The following is a 25,436-nucleotide window of genomic DNA, read 5'->3' as shown; positions in this document are numbered from 1 at the left end:
CCTCCCCTGCACACTCTCTCACTCTCTTTCTCAAAACAAATAAACAATTTTTAAAGAATATTTTCAAGCATACATGGAATACTTACAAAACTTGACCATACACTATTAGGTCACAAAACAAATTTCACTTTCCACCATATACTAGGTGAAAAAGCAAATGTTAATTTACACACAGCATATTTTCTGTCCACAACTCAATAAAATTAGAAATTGGTAAGAAAGCAATGACCAACATCCCCATTCATTTAGAAATATTAAAATACAGACCTCTGAATAATATAAGGTTCAGATAAAAATAATACAATATTTATGAAATATTTAGAACTAAATGCCAATGGAAACTGTGCATGCCAAAAGTATGCATGGAACCAAAACAGAGGGTGTACTTAAAGGAACATAGGGGTGCCTGGGTGGCTCAGTCGGTTAAGCATCCGACTTCAGCTCAGGTCACGATCTCGTGGTCCGTGAGTTCGAGCCCCACGTCGGGCTCTGGGCTGATGGCTCAGAGCCTGGAGCCTGCTTCGGATTCTGTGTCTCCCTCTCTCTCTGCCCCTCCCCCGTTCATGCTCTGTCTCTGTCTCAAAAATAAATAAACGTTAAAAAAAAATTTTAAAGGAACATACATAGCTGCACTTGCATATGTTATTATATAGGAAGAAAGAGGAAAAGCTGATGAGTTGAGAGTCTAAATGAAGATGAAAAACTCAGTAAAGAAAGATAATAAAAGCAAATCTGGGAAGGAAAGAAATTGATCTAAATCAACTTCAGAAAAAAGTTAACTTCTCTTCTGGAAGTGAGAAGAGACTGTAAGAGAGCTAGCTACATTGGGAACGTTTTCTTTCTCTGGGCCAAAAAAAAAAAAAAAAAAAGTAAATACTTTGTGTACTAAAAATTATTTTATTGTTTGTAACAACTTCATTAAAATGTAATTCATATAGCATACAGCGCCAAATGCTGTAAAAACACTGGTTTTTAGTACCTTTACAGAGTTGTGTGACCATCACCACAATCAACTTTAAAATATTTTCATCACCTCAAAAAGAAACCTTCCACCCTTGAATGCAAACTGGTGCAACCACTCTAGAAAACAGTATGGAGGTTCCTCAAAAAAGTAAAAGTAGAATTACCCTATGACACAGCAATAGCACTACTAAGAATTTATCCAAAGGATAGAGTGCTGATTCATAGGGGCACTTGTACCCCAATATTTATAGCAGTGCTTTCAACAATAGCCAAATTATGGAAAGAGCCCAAATGTCCATCACCTGATGAATGGATAAAGAAGATGTGTACACACACACACACACACACACACACACACACATACTGGAATACTACTTGGTGATGAAAAAGAATGAAATCATGTCACTGCAACAACATGGATGGAACTGGAGGGTATTATGCTAAGTGAAATAAATCAGTCAGAGATAGGTATCATATGTTGTCCCTCATAGGTGGAATTTGAGAAACTTAACAGAAGACCATGGGAGAAGGGAAGGAAAATTAGTTACAAACAGGGAGGCAACCAATAAGAGACTCTTAAATACAGAGAACAAACTGAGGGTTGATGGGGTTGGGGGGTGCAGGGAAAATGGGTGATGGACATTGAGGAGGGCACTTGTTGGGATGAGCACTGGGTGTTGTATGTAAGCAATAAATCTTGGGAATCTGCTCCTGAAGCCAAAACTACACTGTATGTTAGCTAACTTGACAATAAATTATTAAGAAAAAAAAAAAGCAAATAAAAGAAACCTTCCACACTTTGGCTGTCATCCCCAAGCCCTACATCCTCCCCATCCCTAAGCAACCACTAATCTGCTTTCTCTATTAATAGATTTGCCTACTCTGGACCTTTCATATAAAAGGAATCCTTTAACACTTGGTCTTCTGTGACTAGGTTCTTTTACATAGCGTAAAATTTTCAAGGTTCATCCAGGTTGTAGCATATACCTATGCTTCATTCCTTTTTGTGGATAAATAATATTCCATTGTATGAATATATACTACGTTTTGTGTATTCATTTGTTGATAGACATTTAAGTCATTTTCACTTTTGGCTATATTATGAATAATACTGCTCTGGACACTTGTGTACAAGTATTTGTGTAGATATGTTTTCATTTCTCTTGGATATATACCTAGGAGTGGAATTGCTGAGTCAAATGGAAATTCCACGCTTAAAATGTTGAGGAACTGCCAGACTGTTTTTCCAAAGTGGTTGCAACATTTAGTATTTCCATCAGCAGTGTATGAGGCTACTGATTGATCTATATCCTCACCAACACTTGTTATTATCTGACTTTTTGATTATAGCCACCTTATTTGGTGTGAAGCGGTATAGCACTGTGTTTTTCATTTGCATTACCTGGTGACTAATGATGTTGACATCCTCTCATGTGCTTGTCAGGCATTTGTCTTCTTTGGAGAAATGGCTATTCAGGTCCTTTGCCCATTTTTAATTGGGATATTTTTCTTTTTGTCATTGAGTTGTAAGAGTTTTTTTTTATATATTCTAGGTACAAGTCCTATATCAGATATATGATTTCCAAATATTTTCTCCCACTTTATGGATTGTCTTTTCACTTTATTATTAGTGTCCTTTGAAACATAGAACTTTTTCATATTAATAAGGTCTAATTATTTTTTCTTTTGTTGCTTGTGACTTTGATATCTTACCTGTAAGAATCCATAGCCAAATCCAAGATTATAAAGATTTACTCCTGCTTTCGTCTGAGAATTTTAGAGTTTTAGCTCTTAAGTCTTTGATTTTGAGTTAATTCCTGTATGTGTTGTACGATCAGCAGCTGTACTATTTTACATTCTTTTCAGCAGTGCACAAGGGTTCCAGTTTCTCCACATCCTTTCCAACACTTGTTATTTTCTGGTTTGTTTTAGAGAGAGGGCTTGAGTGAGGGAGAGAGGGAGAAGGGGAGAGAGAGACTCTTAAGTAGGCTCCACACTCAGTGCAGAGCCCAACATGGGATGGGGCTCAATCCCACAACCCTGTGATCATGACCTGAGCCAAAGTCAAGAGTTGGCCGCTCAACAGACCAAGTCACCCAGGCGCCCCTGTTTGTTTGTTTGTTTGTTTGTTTTTATTATAGCCCTCCCAGTGGGTGTGAGGTGGTAGCTCATTGTGATTTTGATTTGCATTTCCCTAGTGATTAGTGCTGTTGAACATCTTTTCATGTGCCTATTGGCCATTTGTGTAACTTCTTTGGAGAAATGTCTATTCAAGTCCTTTGCCCATTTTTATTTTTTCAGTCATTTGTGGCTCTAATTTTTTTTAATATGAAATTTATTGTCGAATTGGTTTCCATACAACACCCAGTGCTCATCCCAACAGGTGCCCTCCTCAATGCCCATCACCCACTTTCCCTTCCCTCCCACCCTCCATCAACTCTCAGTTTATTCTCAGTTTTTAAGAGTCTCTTATGTCCTTTGCCCATTTTTAATTGGGTTATCAATTTTGTTGTTGAATTGTAAGAGTTCTTTATGTATCTTGGATATCAATCTTTGTCAGATATATGATTTGCAAATATTTTCTCCCATCGTGTAAGTCACCTTTCACTCCATTAATAGTGTCCTTTGTTGCACAAAAGATTTTAATCGTGATGGAGTCCAGCTTATCTAGTTTTTTTTTTTTTTTTTTTTTTTTTTTTTGGCCTGTGTTTTTGGTCTCACATCCAAGAAATCATTGCCAAATCTTGCTACCAATTTCTAAACACTCAGCCTGGTAGTGAGTTCAATTCAAACTATTCAGTGAGTGATTTAAAGTACTGAAGTAAGTTATTTCTATTCTATAATTTACTGTTGTAATTGTGGAAGATTTCAAAATTATCCATTCAATCCCAAACTTCTTATGAAACTTTATTTTCGTGATTACTGCCAAACGCATTCGATTATAAATTGAAAGCATGGAAATAGCACAATTATGATATGATTTTTCCCCATGAGGAATAGTGATCAAAATTATTGCCAAGTGCCTTTATTAGGAAAAGAACATTCTTAACTGATTAAAGGCTATGGATATTATATATCAACTATTAAATGGGTTTTCAACTTTTCTGCTTCATTTTTTAAAAACACTGAATTTCACTTCAGCACATATAATAAAGTTTTAAAACTTCAAAGGCCATTTTGCATTCTGAAAAGAGCTCCTTGTGGTTATAATATTCTTTTGAAATTCAAATAACTCCTTGGAATTTGAAGCTAGCTAGGAGTTGTGTACTGTAGAAAAAGAAGGGGGAAGATCCCTGATATCACTAATTTATCCTGCTAGAAAGATATAACGCTTTTGTGCCTTGATAGGAGCAGTAAATGCATCTTTTGAAGTAAACATGTTCAGCAATGTGTAAAACCTTATTTTTTTAAAGTTCATTTATTTTAAAAGAGAGACAAAGAACTGGTGGGGGAAGAGCAGAGAGAGAAGGGGACAGAGATCCAAAGTGGGTTCTGGGCTGACAGCAGAGAGCCCAATGTGGGGCTCGAACTCACAAACTGCAAGATCATGACCTGAGTTGAAGTTGGATATTTAACTGACTGAGCCACCCAGGCTCCCCAAGCACTTATTTTTTAATCTCTTTTTAGTTCTTGTTTTAAACCATTATATACTTTTTCCAGCACGTATTTTTCAAGAGCCCCTAATTTTATAAAGTAGATGATGTAGGAGATCCAAGAGAAGCCTAAGACATGGTTCTCTTCCCTCAGACAGTTTGCCATCTCTTCATAGAACCTAGTGATGCACATGACAATCTAAAAGAAGAAATAGGGGTGCCTGGGTGGCTCAGACGGTTAGGCATCTGACTTCAGCCTAGGTCATGATCCTGCACTTCATGGGTTCGAGCCCCACATTGGGCTCTGTGCTGACAGCTTGAAGCCTGGAGCCTGCTTCAGATTCTGTGTCTCCCTCTCTCTCTGCCCCTCCCCTGCTTGCACGCTGTCTCTGTCCCCAGAAATAAATAAATTTAAAAAAAAAAAAAAAGAAGAAGAAGGGGGGGAGTGCCGGAAGATGGCGGCGTAGGAGGACGCGGGGCTCACAGCGCGTCCTGCCGATCACTTAGATTCCACCTACACCTGCCTAAAGAACCCAGAAAACCGCCAGAGGATTAGCAGAAGGGAGTCTCCGGAGTCAAGCGCAGACGAGAGGCCCACGGAAGAGGGTAGGAAGGGCGGCGAGGCGGTGCGCGCTCCACGGACTGGCGGGAGGGAGCCGGGGCGGAGGGGCGGCTCGCCGGCCAAGCAGAGCCCCCGAGTCTGGCTGGCAAAAGCGGAGGGGCCGGACAGACTGTGTTCCGACAGCAAGCGCGACTTAGCGTCTGGGAGGTCATAAGTTAACAGCTCTGCTCGGAAAGCGGGAAGGCTGGAGGACAAAGGGAGGGAGAGCTGCTGAGCCCCCGGACACCAGAGCTCAGCTTGGCGGGGAACAAAGGCGCCAGCGCCATCTCCCCCGCCCATCCCCCAGCCAAAATCCCAAAGGGAACCAGTTCCTGCCAGGGAACTTGCTCGCTCCGCGCAAACACCCAACTCTGTGCTTCTGCGGAGCCAAACCTCCGGCAGCGGATCTGACTCCCTCCCGCTGCCACAGGGCTCCTCCTGAAGTGGATCACCTAAGGAGAAGCGAGCTAAGCCTGCCCCTCCAGCCCCCGTGCACCTTGCCTACCCACCCCAGCTAATACGCCAGATCCCCAGCAACACAAGCCTGGCAGTGTGCAAGTAGCCCAGACGGGACACGCCACCCCACAGTGAATCCCGCCCCTAGGAGAGGGGAAGAGAAGGCACACACCAGTCTGACTGTGGCCCCAGCAGTGGGCTGGGGGCAGACATCGGGTCGGACTGCGGCCCCGCCCACTAACTCCAGTTATACACCACAGCACAGGGGAAGTGCCCTGCAGGTCCTCACCACGCCAGGGACTCTCCAAAATGACCAAACGGAAGAATTCCCCTCAGAAGAATCTCCAGGAAATAACAACAGCTAATGAACTGATCAAAAAGGATTTAAATAATATAACAGAAAGTGAATTTAGAATAATAGTCATAAAATTAATCGCTGGGCTTGAAAACAGTATACAGGACAGCAGAGAATCTCTTGCCACAAAGATCGAGGGACTAAGGAACAGTCACGAGGAGTTGAAAAACGCTTTAAACGAATTGCAAAACAAAATGGAATCCACGATGGCTCGGCTTGAAGAGGCAGAGGAGAGAATAGGTGAACTAGAAGATAAAGTTATGGAGAAAGAGGAAGCTGAAAGAAAGAGAGATAAAAAAATCCAGGAGTATGAGGGGAAAATTAGAGAACTAAGTGATACACTAAAAAAAAATAATATACGCATAATTGGTATCCCAGAGGAGGAAGAGAGAGGGAAGGGTGCTGAAGGGGTACTTGAACAAATTATAGCTGAGAACTTCCCTGAACTGGGGAAGGAAAAAGGCATTGAAATCCAAGAGGCACAGAGAACTCCCTTCAGACGTAACTTGAATCGATCTTCTGCACGACATATCATAGTGAAACTGGCAAAATACAAGGATAAAGAGAAAATTCTGAAAGCAGCAAGGGATAAACGTGCCCTCACATATAAAGGGAGACCTATAAGACTCGTGACTGATCTCTCCTTTGAAACTTGGCAGGCCAGAAAGGCTTGGCACGATATCTACAGTGTGCTAAATAGAAAAAATATGCAGCCGAGAATCCTTTATCCAGCAAGTCTGTCATTTAGAATAGAAGGAGAGATAAAGGTCTTCCCAAACAAACAAAAACTGAAGGAATTTGTCACCACGAAACCAGCCCTACAAGAGATCCTAAGGGGGATCCTGTGAGACAAAGTACCAGAGACATCACTACAAGCATAAAACATACAGACATCACAATGACTCTAAACCCATATCTTTCTATAATAACACTGAATGTAAATGGATTAAATGCGCCAACTAAAAGACATAGGGTATCAGAATGGATAAAAAAACAAGACCCATCTATTTGCTGTCTACAAGAGACTCATTTTAGATCTGAGGACACCTTTAGATTGAGAGTGAGGGGATGGAGAACTATTTATCATGCTCCTGGAAGCCAAAAGAAAGCTGGAGTAGCCATACTTATATCAGACAAACTAGACTTTAAATTAAAGGCTGTAACAAGAGATGAAGAAGGGCATTATATAATAATCACAGGGTCTATCCACCAGGAAGAGCTAACTATTATAAATGTCTATGCGCCAAATACCCGAGCCCCCAGATATATAAAACAATTACTCATAAACATAAGCAACCTTATTGATAAGAATGTGGTCATTGCAGGGGACTTTAACACCCCACTTACAGAAATGGATAGATCATCTAGACACACAGTCAATAAAGAAACAAGGGCCCTGAATGATACATTGGATCAGATGGACTTGACAGATATATTTAGAACTCTGCATCCCAAAGCAACAGAATATACTTTCTTCTCGAGTGCACATGGAACATTCTCCAAGATAGATCATATACTGGGTCACAAAACAGCCCTTCATAAGTTTACAAGAATTGAAATTATACCATGCATACTTTCAGACCACAATGCTATGAAGCTTGAAATCAACCACAGGAAAAAGTCTGGAAAACCTCCAAAAGCATGGAGGTTAAAGAACACCCTACTAACGAATGAGTGGGTCAACCAGGCAATTAGAGAAGAAATTAAAACATATATGGAAACAAACGAAAATGAAAATACAACAATCCAAACGCTCTGGGATGCAGCGAAGGCAGTCCTGAGAGGAAAATACATTGCAATCCAGGCCTATCTCAAGAAACAAGAAAAATCCCAAATACAAAATCTAACAGCACACCTAAAGGAAATAGAAGCAGAACAGCAAAGGCAGCCTAAACCCAGCAGAAGAAGAGAAATCATAAAGATCAGAGCAGAAATAAACAATATAGAATCTAAAAAAACTGTAGAGCAGATCAACGAAACCAAGAGTTGGTTTTTTGAAAAAATAAACAAAATTGACAAACCTCTAGCCAGGCTTCTCAAAAAGAAAAGGGAGATGACCCAAATAGATAAAATCATGAATGAAAATGGAATGATTACAACCAATCCCTCAGAGATACAAACAATTATCAGGGAATACTATGAAAAATTATATGCCAGCAAATTGGACAACCTGGAAGAAATGGACAAATTTCTAAACACCCACACTCTTCCAAAACTCAATCAGGAGGAAATAGAAAGCTTGAACAGACCCATAACCAGCGAAGAAATTGAATCGGTTATCAAAAATCTCCCAACAAATAAGAGTCCAGGACCAGATGGCTTCCCAGGGGAGTTCTACCAGACATTTAAAGCAGAGATAATACCTATCCTTCTCAAGCTATTCCAAGAAATAGAAAGGGAAGGAAAACTTCCAGACTCATTCTATGAAGCCAGTATTACTTTGATTCCTAAACCAGACAGAGACCCAGTAAAAAAAGAGAACTACAGGCCAATATCCCTGATGAATATGGATGCAAAAATTCTTAATAAGATACTAGCAAATCGAATTCAACAGCATATAAAAAGAATTATTCACCATGATCAAGTGGGATTCATTCCTGGGATGCAGGGCTGGTTCAACATTCGCAAATCGATCAACGTGATACATCACATTAACAAAAAAAAAGAGAAGAACCATATGATCCTGTCAATCGATGCAGAAAAGGCCTTTGACAAAATCCAGCACCCTTTCTTAATAAAAACCCTTGAGAAAGTCGGGATAGAAGGAACATACTTAAAGATCATAAAGGCCATTTATGAAAAGCCCACAGCTAACATCATCCTCAACGGGGAAAAACTGAGAGCTTTTTCCCTGAGATCAGGAACACGACAGGGATGCCCACTGTCACCGCTGCTGTTTAATATAGTGCTGGAAGTTCTAGCATCAGCAATCAGACAACAAAAGGAAATCAAAGGCATCAAAATTGGCAAAGATGAAGTCAAGCTTTCGCTTTTTGCAGATGACATGATATTATACATGGAAAATCCGATAGACTCCACCAAAAGTCTGCTAGAACTGATACATGAATTCAGCAAAGTTGCAGGATACAAAATCAATGTGCAGAAATCAGTTGCATTCTTATACACTAACAATGAAGCAACAGAAAGACAAATGAAGAAACTGATCCCATTCACAATTGCACCAAGAAGCATAAAATACCTAGGAATAAATCTAACCAAAGATGTAAAAGATCTGTATGCTGAAAACTATAGAAAGCTTATGCAGGTAATTGAAGAAGATATAAAGAGATGGAAAGACATTCCCTGCTCATGGATTGGAAGAATAAATATTGTCAAAATGTCAATACTACCCAAAGCTATCTACACATTCAATGCAATCCCAATCAAAATTGCACCAGCATTCTTCTCAAAACTAGAACAAGCAATCCTAAAATTCATATGGAACCACAAAAGGCCCCGAATAGCCAAAGTAATTTTGAAGAAGAAGACCAAAGCAGGAGGCATCACAATCCCAGACTTTAGCCTCTACTACAAAGCTGTCATCATCAAGACAGCATGGTATTGGCATAAAAACAGACACATAGACCAATGGAATAGAATAGAAACCCCAGAACTAGACCCACAAACGTATGGCCAACTCATCTTTGACAAAGCAGGAAAGAACATCCAATGGAAAAAAGACAGTCTCTTTAACAAATGGTGCTGGGAGAACTGGACAGCAACATGCAGAAGGTTGAAACTAGACCACTTTCTCACACCATTCACAAAAATAAACTCAAAATGGATAAAGGACCTGAATGTGAGACAGGAAACCATCAAAACCTTAGAGGAGAAAGCAGGAAAAGACCTCTCTGACCTCAGCCGTAGCAATCTCTTACTCGGCACATCCCCAAAGGCAAGGGAATTAAAAGCAAAAGTGAATTACTGGGACCTTATGAAGATAAAAAGCTTCTGCACAGCAAAGGAAACAACCAACAAAACTAAAAGGCAACCAACGGAATGGGAAAAGATATTTGCAAATGACACATCGGACAAAGGGCTAGTATCCAAAATCTATAAAGAGCTCATCAAACTCCACACCCGAAAAACAAATAACCCAGTGAAGAAATGGGCAGAAAACATGAATAGACACTTCTCTAAAGAAGACATCCGGATGGCCAACAGGCACATGAAAAGATGTTCAACGTCGCTCCTTATCAGGGAAATACAAATCAAAACCACACTCAGATACCACCTCACGCCAGTCAGAGTGGCCAAAATGAAGAAATCAGGAGACTATAGATGCTGGAGAGGATGTGGAGAAACAGGAACCCTCTTGCACTGTTGGTGGGAATGCAAATTGGTGCAGCCGCTCTGGAAAGCAGTGTGGAGGTTCCTCAGAAAATTAAAAATAGACCTACCCTATGACCCAGCAATAGCACTGCTAGGAATTTATCCAAGGGATACAGGAGTACTGATGCATAGGGGCACCTGTACCCCAATGTTTATAGCGGCACTCTCAACAATAGCCAAATTATGGAAAGAGCCTAAATGTCCATCAACTGATGAATGGATAAAGAAATTGTGGTTTATATACACAATGGAATACTACGTGGCAATGAGAAAAAATGAAATATGGCCTTTTGTAGCAACATGGATGGAACTGGAGAGTGTGATGCTAAGTGAAATAAGCCATACAGAGAAAGACAGATACCATATGGTTTCACTCTTATGTGGATCCTGAGAAACATAACAGAAACCCATGGGGGAGGGGAAGGAAAAAAAAAAAAAAAAAAAAAAAAGAGGTTAGAGTGGGAGAGAGCCAAAGCATTAGAGACTGTTAAAAACTGAGAACAAACTGAGGGTTGATGGGGGGTGGGAGGGAGGGCAGGGTGGGTGATGGGTATTGAGGAGGGCACTTTTTGGGATGAGCACTGGGTGTTGTATGGAAACCAATTTGACAGTAAATTTCATATATTAAAAAATAAAAAAATAAAAAAAAAAAAAAAAAAAAGAAGAAGAAGGAATAAAGGCACTTACCATGTAGAGTCTGAGAAAGCAAGATCAGAGAAAGCCACAGTGTTTCTCTACAGTCAACTACATCAAATATAAAACTACTTTACCAGTTCCCCATAAGCCGTCCTCATCTGGACCATACCACAGCATATTTAATGTAGTAGTAGGAAAATGTAGTCTACCCCCGATGGAGATCATAGAACTTTAGAGGGAAAGGGATTTTGGAAACATCTTATTCAACATCTTCTTGTTTACTGAGGCCAGGGAGCTGAAATAATTTGCTCAAAGTTACCTGTTAGAAAATAGCAGATCTGGGGCGCCTGGGTGCTCAGTCAGTTGAATGGTCAACCCTTGATTTCAGTTCAGGTCATGATCTCAGGGTTGTGGGATCAAGCCCCATATCAGGCTCTGTACTGGGCATGGATCCTGTTTGAGATTCTCTCTCTCTCTCTCTCTCTCTCTCTCTCTCTCTCTCTGCCCCCCTCCCCTGCTTGTGCTCTCTCTCTCTCTCCCTAATAAAAAAAAATGTTAAAAAAAAAAAAAAAAGAAAATAGATCTGAATCTCAGATTCATCCTTTATCTCCAAGGCCAGTGATCTTTCTTTCATACTACAGTCCTCCAGAATATGTTAAGAGAAAGGAGAGAGGGAGACCAGATGGGAAACAATTTTACGGTCCATCCTTGAGGCAATGAACACCGCAATCAGAGGGGTTGCTGAGGAAAATTGACAGAAAGGATAAATAAGAAGCACCTTAGAAAAAGGACCTGCTAATTATTTTCTTTATTTTAGTGAATTAAACAAATATCTAGAGAATTCAGTAAAGCATTGAGCTAGTTCTAAAGAATAATATTTGACTAAAGTGAAAAAAACCAAATCCTGACAAAACCACTATTCATAATCCAAATGATCCTGGCAAATGGGTGCTATGTAAATATTTGCTGAATGAATGAACAAATGAATGAATGTATCAACTTAAATTTTATTGGTTTTTTGGGGGGGAGGGGATTTTTAGTAAATATCTTACAAGTGTTACTGAAAAAAGAAAACATTTTCTTCTACAGATTCACCTTTTTGGAGTTTTGCTGGCCATTTTAGGAAACTTGGTAATCAGTATTTCCCTAAATATTCAGGTAAGAAGTAGCTTGTTTTTCTAAGTGTAGTTTGATCTAGGGACACATTATGGCTTGAAGGGGTCTCAGGCACTTTTGCCCTCCTGGGATCCTTCCTCCACAAAAAATCTAAACAATTATATTTTATGACCTCACTGACATAAAGACAAATATATCTTAGGCTGGATTGCGTTCACTTTTTTCTTCTTCTAATTTTAAAAGAAATTAAATGTTTTTGTGGGCATCTTAATAGTATTGCATATCCTAGGCAAGGTGCCTCAGTAGTTTGTAAATTTGTACCACAAATTTGTACCAAAGTTGTTCATAATCTTGGCGTAAACCAAGATTTATTTTTAATGTTCTGTGTTTTCTTCTAGTACTTTTATTATTTTTTTAAGTTTTCAAACATAATCTAGAATTGTATATACTTCTTATAAGAAAGTAAGTTCAGTTGTCATAAAATCAATAAGGAAATTGGGCTTTATGTAATGGCCATGAATATATGTGTTTCAAATACAAAAAATACTCAAACCAGATGTAAATAAGCATCTATCACCCCAACCCCCAACTATCAAAGCATTCTGCCTTGCTATGTTTATTGTGGTAGCTACTTTGACTCATACGTTTGAATCCATTTTCAAAGGATTTTCCTTTAGTAACTTATTATTTTTATTTCCCGAAAGTTTATTTTGGCATCTGAACTTTTTCGACATTCTGAAAGTAGTGTTAAGACACTTAACTCCTTAACATACTCCTCATCTTTGGAGAGGAAGACTGGTACTAACTTTACAGTTATCAGAATTAAGCAACATTCCTATGTGAGAAGGCCCTTTCCTCCACAAAATTCTCCATCAATGGGAGTCACTTCTGCAGTTAATATGTTTGGAACAAGCAGAAAGCCATAGCAATTGCTCTGTAATAACCTGCAAATAAAAGCCATGATGCAAATGCACAGGACCAAAACTTTTCAGGGCAAGTTTTAATTTGTGGTAGAGATATCTTCTTATTTGCATCCTGATTTCCTTCCAGAAATATTCTCATGTCCAGTTGGCACACCAGGAACACCCAAGGCCGTACTTCAAGAGTATGTTGTGGTGGGCTGGGGCCGTGCTCATGGCCGTTGGGGAGATGGGCAACTTTGCAGCCTACGGATTTGCCCCCATTACTCTCATCGCTCCGTTAGGCTGTGTGTCTGTTACAGGTGAGCCATTTCTCTGTGTTTTGACAAATAGAAAGTTTTAGACATCAGAATAATTGGCAGAAAAACATACAACTTAAACAACACGCGAACAAAGGAATGAAGTCCTATTTTCTTCGCAGGTTAACTTGGAACGATTATACTGCTGGTTTCACTTATCTGCCAACATGGGGCCACATTAACAGAAAGAAACTTGCATTTTGTAGCTGTAGTATTGATATTTGAAAGGCTTATTTCCAGTGTGTGCGTCTTAATAAATTAATAGTAACAGCAAATGTTATACCATGCTTTTTAAATCGTTAATGAATTATGTAAAAATATTTGTACAGTGTTGTATTTTATTCAGATGTTAAGCTGATGTTGCTTGTAGTTAGAGCATTTGATGCCTCATCTTGACTGCATAGTTCAGTATCTCTTTTACACTAAGGATCAAATATTGGTTATTCTCCATTACTATAAGAATGTGTACATTTACGGTAATGTCACAATTAACCTATTTTTCAAAATTTATATGATGTACTAAATATATATAGAAAAGAGAATATGAGATGTTGCTAAAGACTAAAAAAAAAGAGCAAAATCACTGCTAAAAAGATGAATAAATTTTCCAAGACTTGTTAAAATCAATAAAAATCCTTTTAATTTTACTCTTTATTTGCTGCTATGGAAACAGCATGTTTCAAAATGTCTGTGAATTTGAAATCTTCACTGAAATAGAAACACGTTGATGATTATTGTCTGGTAACAACTAGATCAAGCATAAGATGTGCTCACGTGTCCCAATTTTAATATTTCTCCTAAGAATATGATATTCTTAAAGAAAGCAGAGTTTAAACCAAAATAATGTGTATTCAAAGAGAATTTTATTTTATGTTGAAAGTAGTTTCTCCTTCTTAATCATTCAAAATATCTTACTCAAAATACTTCCGTGGTGTACTAGGGTAGAATATTTAGCAAAGAACACTTTTGTAGCTTTCTAGAAATTGTTCAGTTAAAATTACCATACTGTTACTTCTCTGAATAGGCACACAATTTATATAATCATTTACCATTTTTAACATCCCAATAAAATGAGCAATTTTAGCATATCTTCTTTTTGCTACACGTACTATGTATGTGGACATTGTGGATTTCTTTTTTTCTTCTCAAGATCTGACAAATGATAGATAAAAGATCTCGTTATATTGTCACCTTGGGACTTCTACAGGCCCCAGTTATTCTGAAAATGTTGTGTTTTTCTTCATAATGACTGTATATTTAGAGCTGGTTTTTATTTCTGCTTCTTGTTTTGCTTTATGCTTCATTTCCAGGAAGTAGACAAAACAGTGTCCAGGAATATAAACAGACACCTGGAGGAGGGTTGGTACACTCAGTTGAAATTCTGCAGTTATCTCGAGTCACTCAGCACTGGGAATCCTTTCCTCTGGGAACAAGAAAAAGAGAGCTGGTCCAACTAGCTCAAAGGAAGGGGAGTGTGGCTGGACTTGTTGTAATGGTCAGAGATTTCAAAGAAATGAAATATAGCCAAGCTCTGTGGGACCTAAAGTGAGAATTTGGAAGTCGCCAGAGATTAAGGTCACCTTGATACCCTTCACAGCCCTTCAGCTGAGCTGCTTGCAAGGCTGCTCCTCTTGGCCTGACTTGCTCAAAGCTCTCATTAGTAACAGGAAGCTTAAGTTTTCCCACTCACCTTAGACAGTGCCCTGTCCTCCCCAAGCCCCCTGTGGGGCCAGTCCACTCATGTTCACACTCTGAGCTCACTGGTTTAACAGGTGGACCTTTCTTAATGCTACATTCTTTGTGTGCTTTTAGCCCCAGTTGATATTTCAACGTTACAATCTTTTTAACAGCCTCCCTGTCTGCCCATAAAATGGTTCAAAGAAGTAAACTTACAGCCTCAAATACAAGCCATTTCCTACTTTACAATCTTTGCAAACTAGTATATGCTCACGAGTAAATATTCCCACAGCATTCCTGAGCTGCATTTAGGTTGTGAAGTGTCGTGGGTGGGTTGTGGACCACTGGTGATTGAGAATAGTCCCCAGCACAAACCCCTACCACCCTGAGGTTCCTTATAAAGATTCTAGAAACTCTAAAGGACCTGAAACAAAAAGGAGAGTATTTTTAAAATAGCCATGTCATATGGCTCTGTCTACAGATGAGGCAGAAAAGCGTCCACACTTTTCTGTGCTGGAACTTTCCCCCCACTGTTATGTCTTGAGAAATTCATGAAAGAAATCAAAATTTCCTTCTGAGTTAAAAAAAAAAAAAAGATAGATAGTATACATCGCAGTGTTGCATGGGATGGGAGATTGCATATTCTTGTCTGGTCTGTCTTCTATCTTTTGTTACTTTTAAAATTAAAAAAAAAAAAAAAGAACGAAAGAAAATTAAAATCCAAAACTTTAAAAAAAAAAACCTTGAGCTCTGAAGTCCAACCGAAGGGTAGGTACTTTCTGCCATCTTCCTCCCTCTGCCGAGGTGATCTGGTTGACACCAACACACCATGCTCCTTTTTTCCTTTCCGGAAGTGAGGGGAGATACCGTGTGGGTAATCATGTGTTCTAATCTCGCTACCCACAGCATGGCAGGCCCCCTAATATGTCAGACCTGCTGTTTTGCATTACATAATCAAAATTCCTTTTCCCTTTGTAAGTTTAACTGAACAAATTGTTTTTAGGGCTAGTATGTAAGAAACACCATGGTAAGCAGTATGGCTATCTCGGTTTGTGCTCTTCTCACAGTCCTGCCTCAGAGCATCTTCCTTTCTCCTTGCTTTCCCCTTCTCCATGTGTTCTGCCGCTCCTTGCTGACAGGCTCACCTTGCAGCCGTGCTCCTCAGGCCCTGGTTTTACTGGTGGTTCCAAAGGAGGCAAAGAGCTCCATAATCAAACAGAGTTCTGTGACATTGGTTTTTTTTATTTATTTTTTTTTAATGTTTTTTATTTTGTTTTTGAGACAGAGAGAGACAGAGCATGGGCGGGGGAGGGTTAGAGAGAGAGGGAGACACAGAATCCGAAGCAGGCTCCGTGCTCTGAGCTGTCAGCACAGAGCCCGATGCGGGGCTCGAACTCACAGACAGTGAGATTGTGACCTGAGCCGAAGTCGGAAGCTCAACCGACTGAGCCACCCAGGTGCCCCTGTGATATTGGGTTTTAAATGTCAGCCAGGTTTCATTAGTGTTGGGTTTCTGGGCACACTGTCAGTCTTTCAGAGGCAGGTGCAGTCAGCCAGGTTTTTGGAACCTACTGACCACAAAATGTTTTTATATGAAGCATCCTCAAAGGACAGCAGTTCTGGGGCGCTGGGAGACTCAGTCAGTTGAGCATCTGACTCTTGGTTTTGGCTCAGGTCATGATCCCAGGGCCGTGGGACGAGCCCTGCGTCAGGCTCACTCAGCACCAGCTCCGTTCCACACTCAGCGGGAAAAAAAAAAAAAAAAAAAAAATCCCTGCTTGGGATTCTCTCCCTCCCTCCTTCTGTCTGCCCCCCCCCCCCAAAAAAAAGAGAAGAAAAGAAAAAGGACATCAATTCTGCAGAAAACCCTTTAGGGAATTCTTAAGGCAGTGCTCACATTAATAATTCTCTAATCTCCACTGCCCGGCACGAGCGAGTGATCTAGCCTGTCTGAGTCTTAAGGATTGGATAATGGGAAATAATCCTGGCAGATCTGAATGCCCAGGCCTGGGTCCAGCTTTCTGAGAATGTCAGAGCCCTAGTATTCTTGCGTCACCTTACGCTTTCTCCCTGAAGGTCTTTCTCACTGGAGAATACATCCAAACGCTCATTCTGACTGATAACGCTAGTTACACTGGCAGTGTGGTTAGTTCTAGATGTTGACTTGTGTTTGTGTTTCCATTAGTTAAGAAAGCTTAGTGGTTATTTCTCAATTTTAGGCTAGTCTCTAGCCTAGGCTGGATATTTGTCCCAACCAGACAGGGCAGTTGAATGGTCCAGAACATGAGCTCTGGGGCCACACTGCCAGGGTTCAAATCCCAGCTCTGCCGCTGGAAAGCTCTGTGGCCTCATACAAGTTATGTAAACAGGTTCATGCCTCAGATCGCTAACCTGTAAAGTGGAGATACAAAGAGTTCTTACCTCAGGGGGCGCCTGGCTCGCTCAGTCGGGGGAGGAGCGTGTGACCCTCGATCTCAGGGTTGTAGGTTCAGGCCCCATGCTGTGTGTCGAGATTCCTTAAAAATAAAAAATAAAGAAGAGTTCTTACCTCAGAAGTTGTCCTGGGGAAAAGCAGAGTAAACGCAAATGGCTGAGAACAGTGTTGGATACGTACTGCAGAGTTTGACATGTAGACAACACTAGCTACTGTCACTGTGATTTATAATTATTAGTATTACTTAGAAACAAAGCTCATTCTTCATAAGGGCATCCCTTCCCATGCCCCCAGAAGATGGCTGATGATTAAATTCTCTAAAATGGAGGAACCAGTTTAAGAAATGCTTTCCATTGTTCTCATCCATGTAATGGCTCATTTTCAGGGAGCAGAAAAGTAGGATCCTCACAGCTCATTTGTTCAGCCATTGAGCAGCAATTACCCCTTGATTGTTCCACATGTTTCCTACTGAAATGTGTTGGAAAATACCAGAATTTCCAAATAACCTACCAAGACAAAATACATTAAAAAAAACACACACACAAAAACAAAAACAGGGGCACCTGGGTGGCTCAGTCGGTTAAGCGTCCAGCTTCAGCTCAGGTCATGATTTCACGCTTTGTGGGTTCAAGCCGCCCATCAGGCTCTGTGCAGACAGCTCAGAACCTTGAGCCTGTTTTGGATTCTGTGTCTCCCTCTCTCTCTGCTTCCCTCCCCACTCACATTCTGTCTCTGTCTCTTAAAAATGAATAAATGTTAAAAAATATTAAAAAAAAAAAAACAGACACAGAAATTTGTCCTAGGAAAAGCATAGCAGCCTAAGATGTGTGTGTAACTTTCTGTCTTCTTGCTCTGGCTTCCTATCACTTCTGTTTACTTGCTAATTAACTTCAGAGAGGCCGAAGGGCAGATTTCTTTCAAGGTCTAACTGCAATTTGAGAATGTGTTTTTAGAGAAACTGTTATACCAAAAATCTAGTAAAAAGAAATAAGTTGGATATTCTGTGGAGTTTGTAGTACAATTTTAAACTACTACTAATCCTTCCCTCCCCAGAAGGTCTTTCTTGGCTTCTAGACTAAATTAAACAGGCTTATTCTCTCTGTTCCCTTAGCACCCTACAGGGCCCTCTTCTTGTCTACATGGTGTCTTTTTGTGAATTAGAAAAAGGCAGCCTTTCTCGTGATACGTTATTTCTGTTTGTCTGCAAATTACTGTGATACAGTGATTTCATTGGTACAGCATGCTTAGGCACCATCTGTCATAGAATTGTCCTGAGAGATATACAACTCAGCAAGATGTGAGATGTGGGTGGTGCTTTCTCAGATTTTGTGTCTTTGTGCACTGTACAACCTGCTCAACCACACACAGCAGCCCTGGTCCTGCATTTCCCCTCCAGCAGCTTTCATCATGCTCACAATGACCTGTTTAATACCTGTACTTACCATTTAACTGAGACCTAGGAGATGTGACTGCGTGTGTCTGCTTGCTTTCCGTCTGCTTCCTCCAGGAAAGCATAGTACAGGAAAATCACACAATACAGCTTTGTAGAGCTGGTTTGAATTTGAAGTTTGATAAAATGAGGACAGGATGTTCTGTTCTTGGGTGTTGGAAGAGAAAAACATTTGCTTAAAAGCATAATGGTTAAACATTCCATTGCAAGGAACTCATGGATATTCACTTTTGTAAATACTTAAAAGTTTTTAAGCCTGTCCTTTGGGGGTTAAGTTAGATTATTTGTGCATCTACAAAGTACAGGCTTTCATTTCACATTTTCCTTTTTTTGTTCATCCTCATGACTGATCTATGCTGTGCTGAAGCATTGAGAGATGGTTAAAAATCATGACGCCATCAACAACCGAAAGAGTTGAAGTCACATGGAATTAAGGAGATTCATGGTAGACCTTACTCGGTATAAAATTAATTTGTGGGGGCACCTGGGTGGCTCAGTTGGTTGAGCGCCTGACTTCAGCTTGGGTCATGATCTCGCAGTTCATGAGTTCAAACCCCACATCGGGCTCTGTGCTGACAGCTCAGAGCCTGGAGCCTGCTTCGGATTCTGTGTCTCCCTCTTTCTCTGCCCCTTGCCCACTCATACTCTGTCTCTTTGTCTCTCTCAAAAATAATATCCATTTAAAAAATCTTTTTAAAAACAAACAACCCAAAACAACAACAAAAAATTAATTTGTGTAGGGGTGGTAAGGGAGTGGAATATGAAGGAAGGTTGTTGTAGGGCCAGGGAGGGTGGGAGAAATAGGGCATAATAGAAGCACCAATGACATTTCTCAGTTCCGTACCTCTGAGAGTATATTGATTTAAAGTAATTTGAAGAGAGTTCACAGACTGTATCAGCCTTTCCAAGTTGAATTCAGGCAGTAATTTAGAAATAAAGGCAAGAAACAAATATTGAATGAGCATCCACTATGTCAGGTAATGTATGAGACACACAAACTTGCTATTTTACTTCATTAATGCCCAGATGTATAGAAGTGAGTAATGAGTAGATGAAATTTGAGATGAATTGTATGAGATCAAACACTTGGAATTTTACATGGAATGATAACATCGATAGCAGCGAGATTTCCTTGGCCCTCAAATAATTTCCTAAGAGAAGTAGTCACTGTGTGATGGGCTAATTTGGATGAAAGTTAGAGAGCCAAATGCCCTGAGAAAATGAGGAGAGAATGAGACATGTGACTCTTAAGTCTTTTCCATCTCCAGTTTTCCCTAACATGCTGGCTGTGGCCCAAATGGAAATTCATGATGTGGGATATATGTTGTTTCGTGTATTTCTGTTGTGCCGTGATAGAGCTGTAAGCTGAAGTGTGTCTGTAACCCATTAGACGATGGTCCTAGTGTAGCCAGAAAGCTCTGGTGAGGCCTTTTTGGAACTCTAAAGAAGTCATCTCAAGCAGAAACTTTGGTCTCCAAGATTTTTATTAGAAACAAATGAAAGGAAGCATAAACAGACCAATAAGCAAGTGACCTGTAGCATTCCACAGACCTAGATGCTGCAAATTCTCTGTCCTTTGGAGGCCCGTGCTTAGTGCCAGCCTGGATGAAATCACGAGAGCTCTAAACCGCATGGGCTGCCTGTGGGCACTTCACGCAGACGTTTATTTTCATGTTGGAAATATGCAGAAAATATCCCTTTCTCAGTGGCTTTGGGTTGTCTGCTCCAGCAGATTTGTCCCCAGACCAGCCTAAATAAAATGCGCAGAATTAAACTCTGAAGTTCTCATTTTATGTCTGCTCATGCACTTAGCTGAGAGCATTCCTAAAACCTAAAAAACTCTATTTGAAAGGTCTTTTCCACCCATCCTGACTTTTTGAGGATGTGTTTCTAGAGAAGTTGCTACTGACGAAGTAATGTGCTATTGAATTTATAATACAGAGTTAATCTTCTCAGCGACAGAGTTTTTACTTTTTCAGAGTCTTAATCCAGGTACATTTCCTTGTTTGAAATTATACAAATTACCTATGAATAATTTCTCCAGTATCTTCAATAAGTGACGCAAGCAAATTTTATATTAATATGAACAACTTGACCCCTGCATTCCTGCCGGTATGGGTGGTAGGACTTTTTTTCTCTATAAAGAAACACTTTTAAAACTCTCACATTTTCAGATTTTCAAATCCTAACTCCATAGAGTATGTGGTAATTGACCTACTTTACCCCTACAGTTCTACAACAGGGAATGATAATTTTGGGTCACTCAGTACCTCCATACAGTTAGAGTTGATTGAGCCTGGGAGCACGCTCAACGTGTCCACATGTTTGAAGCTTGATGGTGAGTGACGGGAAAGTGCTTTCGTGGTTTGCTTTTTAGCAGTACAATAAAGTTGCCGTTGTAAGTGGTCAGAAACCACAAGCCAGATATTTACATGTGAGGATCTGTTTGTAGCATTGTTATATAAATATGTTCTTTTCATGTCATGGGTTATTTTTTATGAAATGGTTTCCTTTACTACTTTGCCTTCTACTTGACTATATTATAAAGATATAGCCTGGTTTCCCTTCAGATCACAGAGGCTAACCAATGAATGGAACGTACACTAAATGAAAATTGATGACGTTTTCATTGCAGACCAGGTGAGATTTCAAAAACTGGTGTCTTGTAGATCAGATCATGGCTGTGTTTTGTTTGGCTTAAGCAATGCTTTTAAAGAATACAAACTAATTTTCCAGTTTAAAAACTGGACCATGAAACACAAAAAGTGGTTTGCCTTAAAGAATCAGATTTGGTAACCCTGGACTTGCATGTGGCTAGAGCTGAATTATGGCTGCCACTTTTCACTGATCTTGTATATTCCAAGTCACCACGGCCCTACTGCTCCCCATAGCTACAGTTCCCCACCCTCATCACACCAGCCCCCAACCTCATCATCACACCCTACCACCCTTCATTGCCCCAGCCCACCATCTTCATTACTTTTTTCCTCTATAGAGTATTGCCTACTTGGCCCCTGTATGCATTTGAATTTGTAACCCATGGACCAAAGGTTTGTTTGTTTTGTTTTTTATAACTGAATCAGATATGAATATTATATCCATAATCACAGATGAGTAAAGTGTAATTGTTTTAATTTTGGGTTAAATGTGTCTTTTAAGAAGTGGTCACGGTTGCATGAAAAAGAATAAAATACCTAGAAGTAAATTTAACCAAGGAGGTGGAAAACCTGTACCCTGTAAGCTGTAAGACATTGATGAAAGAAATGGAAGATGATGCAAATAAATGGAAAGATAGTCTGTGCTCAAGGATTGGGAGACTTCATATTGTTAAAATGCCCATACAACCCAAAGCAATCTATGGATTCAATGCAATCCCTATTAAAATTCCGACAGCATTTTTCACAGAACTAGAAAAGACAGCTATAAAATTTGTATAGAGCCACAAAATAGCCAAAGGAATCTTAAGAAAGAAGAACGAAGCTGGAGGCATTACGCTCCCCGGCTTCAAATGATATTACAAAACTATAGTAATCAAAACTCTTTGGTATTGGCATAAAAACAGACACAGATCAATGGACCAAAACAGAAAGCCCAGAAATACATCTATGCCTATGTGTTTAATTAATTTTCTACAAAGGAACCAAGAATATGCAATGAGAAAGATCAGTCTCTTCAATAAATGGTGTTGGGAAACTGCATAGTCACATGCAAAAGAATGAAATTCGACCAGTCTCTTACATCATACACAGAAATTGACTCAAAATGGATTAAAGACCTGAATGTAAGACCTGAAACCATGAAAGTCCTAGAAGAAAACATAGGCAGTAAGCCCCTTGACACTATTCTTGGCAATGATGTTTTTGGATTTGACACCAAGAGCAAAGACAACAAAAGCAAAAATAAACTAGCGGGACTACACCAAATTAAAAAGCTCTGCACAGCAAAAGAAACTATCAACAAAATGAAAAGACAAACTACTAAATGGGAGAAAATATTTGTAAATCATATATCAAATGAGGAGTTAACATCCAAAATATATAAAGAACTCACGTAATAGCAAAAACGACAAATGATCCAATTTTAAAATAGGCACAGGATCTGCATAGACTTTTTTTTTAAGAAGACATACAGATCACCAACAAGTACATTAAAGATGTCCAACATCATTAATCAATAGGGAATTGCAAATCAAAACCACAATGAGATATCACCTTATACCTGTTTGAATGGTTATTATCAAAAGATAAGAAGTAACAGGTGTTGGCGAGGATGTGGAGAAAAGGGAACCCTTGTGCACTGTTAGTAATGTAAATTGCACTGTTAGGAATGTAAATTGGTGCAGCCACTATGGAAAACAATATGGAAGTTCCTCAAAAAATTAAAAATAAAATTACCATGTGATCCAGAAATTCCACTTCTGGGTATTTATCCAAAGAAACAAAACAGTGACTTGAAAAGATAATATGCATCCCTGTGTTCATTGCAGCATTATTTACAATAGCCAAGATATGGAGACAACCTAAGTATCTATCAATGGATTAATTTTTTAAAAAATGGTGTATATTCATGATGGAATATTATTCAGCCACAAAAAAGAATGAAATCTTATCACTTATGACATGGATGGACCTTGAGGGCATTCCACTAAGTGAAGTAACTCAAAGAAAGACTAATACCATATTATCTCACCTGTATGTGAAATCTGAAAAACAAACAAAAAAATCAAGCTTATAGATACAGAGAACAGATTGGTGGTTGTCAGAGGCAGGAAATGGGAGGTGGGTGAAATGACTGAAGAGAGTCAGAAGGTACAAACTTCCAGTTATAAAATAAATAAGTCATGGGATGTCATACACTGCATGGCAACCATAGCTAATAGTACTGTGTTGCATATTTAAAAGTTGCTAAAAGTAAATTTTAAAAGTTCTCATTATAAGAAAAAACATTCTGTAATTATATATGGTGAACAATGTTAACTAGACTTAATATGGTGACCATTTTGCAATATATACAAACATCGGCATATTTAATGCAATCCCTATCAAAATACCAACAATGTTTTTCACAGAACTATAACAAATAACCCTAAAATTCGTATGGAACCACAAAAGAATCGAATAACCAAAGCAGTCTTGAGAAAGAAGAACAAAGCTGGAGGTGTCACAATGCCAGATTTCAAGACATGTTACAAAGCTGTAGTAATCGGAACAGTACAGCACTGGCAAAAAATAGACACAGAAATCAATGGAACAGAATAGAGGGTCCAGAAATAAACCCACACTTATATGGTCAATTAATCCATGACAAAGGACACAAGAATATACAATGGGAAAAAGACAGTCTCTTCAACAAATGGTGCTGGGAAAACTGGGCAGCCAACATGTAAAAGAATGAAACTGGATCCCTTTCTTACCCCATACACAAAAATAAACTCAAAATGGATTAAAGACCTAAGCGTGAAACCTAAAACCATAAAACTCCTAGAAGAAAACATAGGCAGTAATTTCTCTCACATGAGCTACAGAAAAATCTTTCTGGTTATGTCTCCTAAGGCAAGGGAAACAAAAGTAAAAATAAACCGTTGGGACTACATCAAAATAAAAAACTTTTGTACAGTGAAAGAAACCATCAACAAAACAAGACAGCATAGTGCTGAGTGGGAGAAGATATTTTCAAATAATATATCCAATAAGGGGTTAATATCCAAAATACATAGAGATCTTATTCAACTCAACCAAAAAAAAAAAAAAATACAATTAAAAAATGGGCAGAGGACCTGAATAGATATTTTTCCAAAGAAGACATAAATGGCCAACAGATATATGAAGAGATGCTCAGTATTCTTAGGGAATACTCAGAATTCTTAAGGCAATCCCTATAAGTGGAATCTTTAAAAAAATGATCTTAAAAAAATTGAATAAACAAGCTAAAAGCAAAATCAGACCTATAATTATAGAGAACAAACTGATGGTTGCCAGAGGAGAAGGGATGGGGGTTTGGGCAACATGGGTGGAGGAGAGAGGAAGATACGGGCTTCCAGTTATGAAATGAGTAAGTCATGAGAATAAAAGGCAACAGCATAAGGAATACAGTCAATGGTATTGTAATAGTGATGTAACGGGGCAGATGGTAGCTACACTTGTGGTGAACACAGCATAATGTACAAACCTGTCAAATCACTAAATTATACACCTGAAATTAATATAAGATTGTGTGTCAACTATACTAAAATAAAAAATTAAGTTTAAAAAGAGCGCACTAATCTTGATGAGAACTGAGAAATGGATAGAATTGTTGAATGTTGTATACCTGAAACTAATATAACATTGCATATAATTATACTTCGGTAAAGTATTAAGTGACAGAATCTTAAAAAATAAAACAGAAATACAAATATAAAATCATTATGTTGGATAACTGAAACTAATATAATGTTGTATGTCAATTATGCCCCAAATTTTAAAAAGGATTTAAAATATTAAGTTGTCAGGTCACCTGGGTGGCTCAGTCAGTTAAGTGTCTGACCGAGGCTCAGGTCATGATCTGACCGTCCGTGAGTTCGAGCCCTGCATCGGGCTCTGCGCTGACAGCTCAGAGCCTGGAG

The 25,436-nt window shown here is 39.3% G+C and overlaps 1 protein-coding gene across 6 annotated transcripts in view; it reads left to right on the top strand.

Annotated features, from left to right (window-relative positions):
- NIPAL2 (NIPA like domain containing 2) overlaps nt 1-25,436 on the top strand; it is an 89,154-nt gene that overhangs the window by 18,629 nt on the left and 45,089 nt on the right. For 4 of the 6 annotated variants that reach the window (XM_078441667.2, XM_060611008.3, XM_060611003.3 and 1 more), the window contains 3 exons: nt 12,026-12,094; nt 13,103-13,274; nt 21,064-21,170. In XM_078441667.2, the coding sequence (XP_078297793.1) occupies nt 12,026-12,094; nt 13,103-13,274; nt 21,064-21,170 (348 nt within the window). The remainder of the gene's footprint in view (nt 1-12,025; nt 12,095-13,102; nt 13,275-21,063; nt 21,171-25,436) is intronic. The other 2 variants (XM_060611006.3, XM_060611005.3) reach the window with 1 other exon arrangement.

The sequence above is a fragment of the Panthera onca genome, chromosome F2, assembly GCF_046562875.1.
Source record: "Panthera onca isolate mPanOnc1 chromosome F2, mPanOnc1 haplotype 2, whole genome shotgun sequence".
Taxonomy (NCBI): Eukaryota; Metazoa; Chordata; class Mammalia; order Carnivora; family Felidae; genus Panthera; species Panthera onca.
This window is presented reverse-complemented; position numbering and strand designations above follow the sequence as displayed.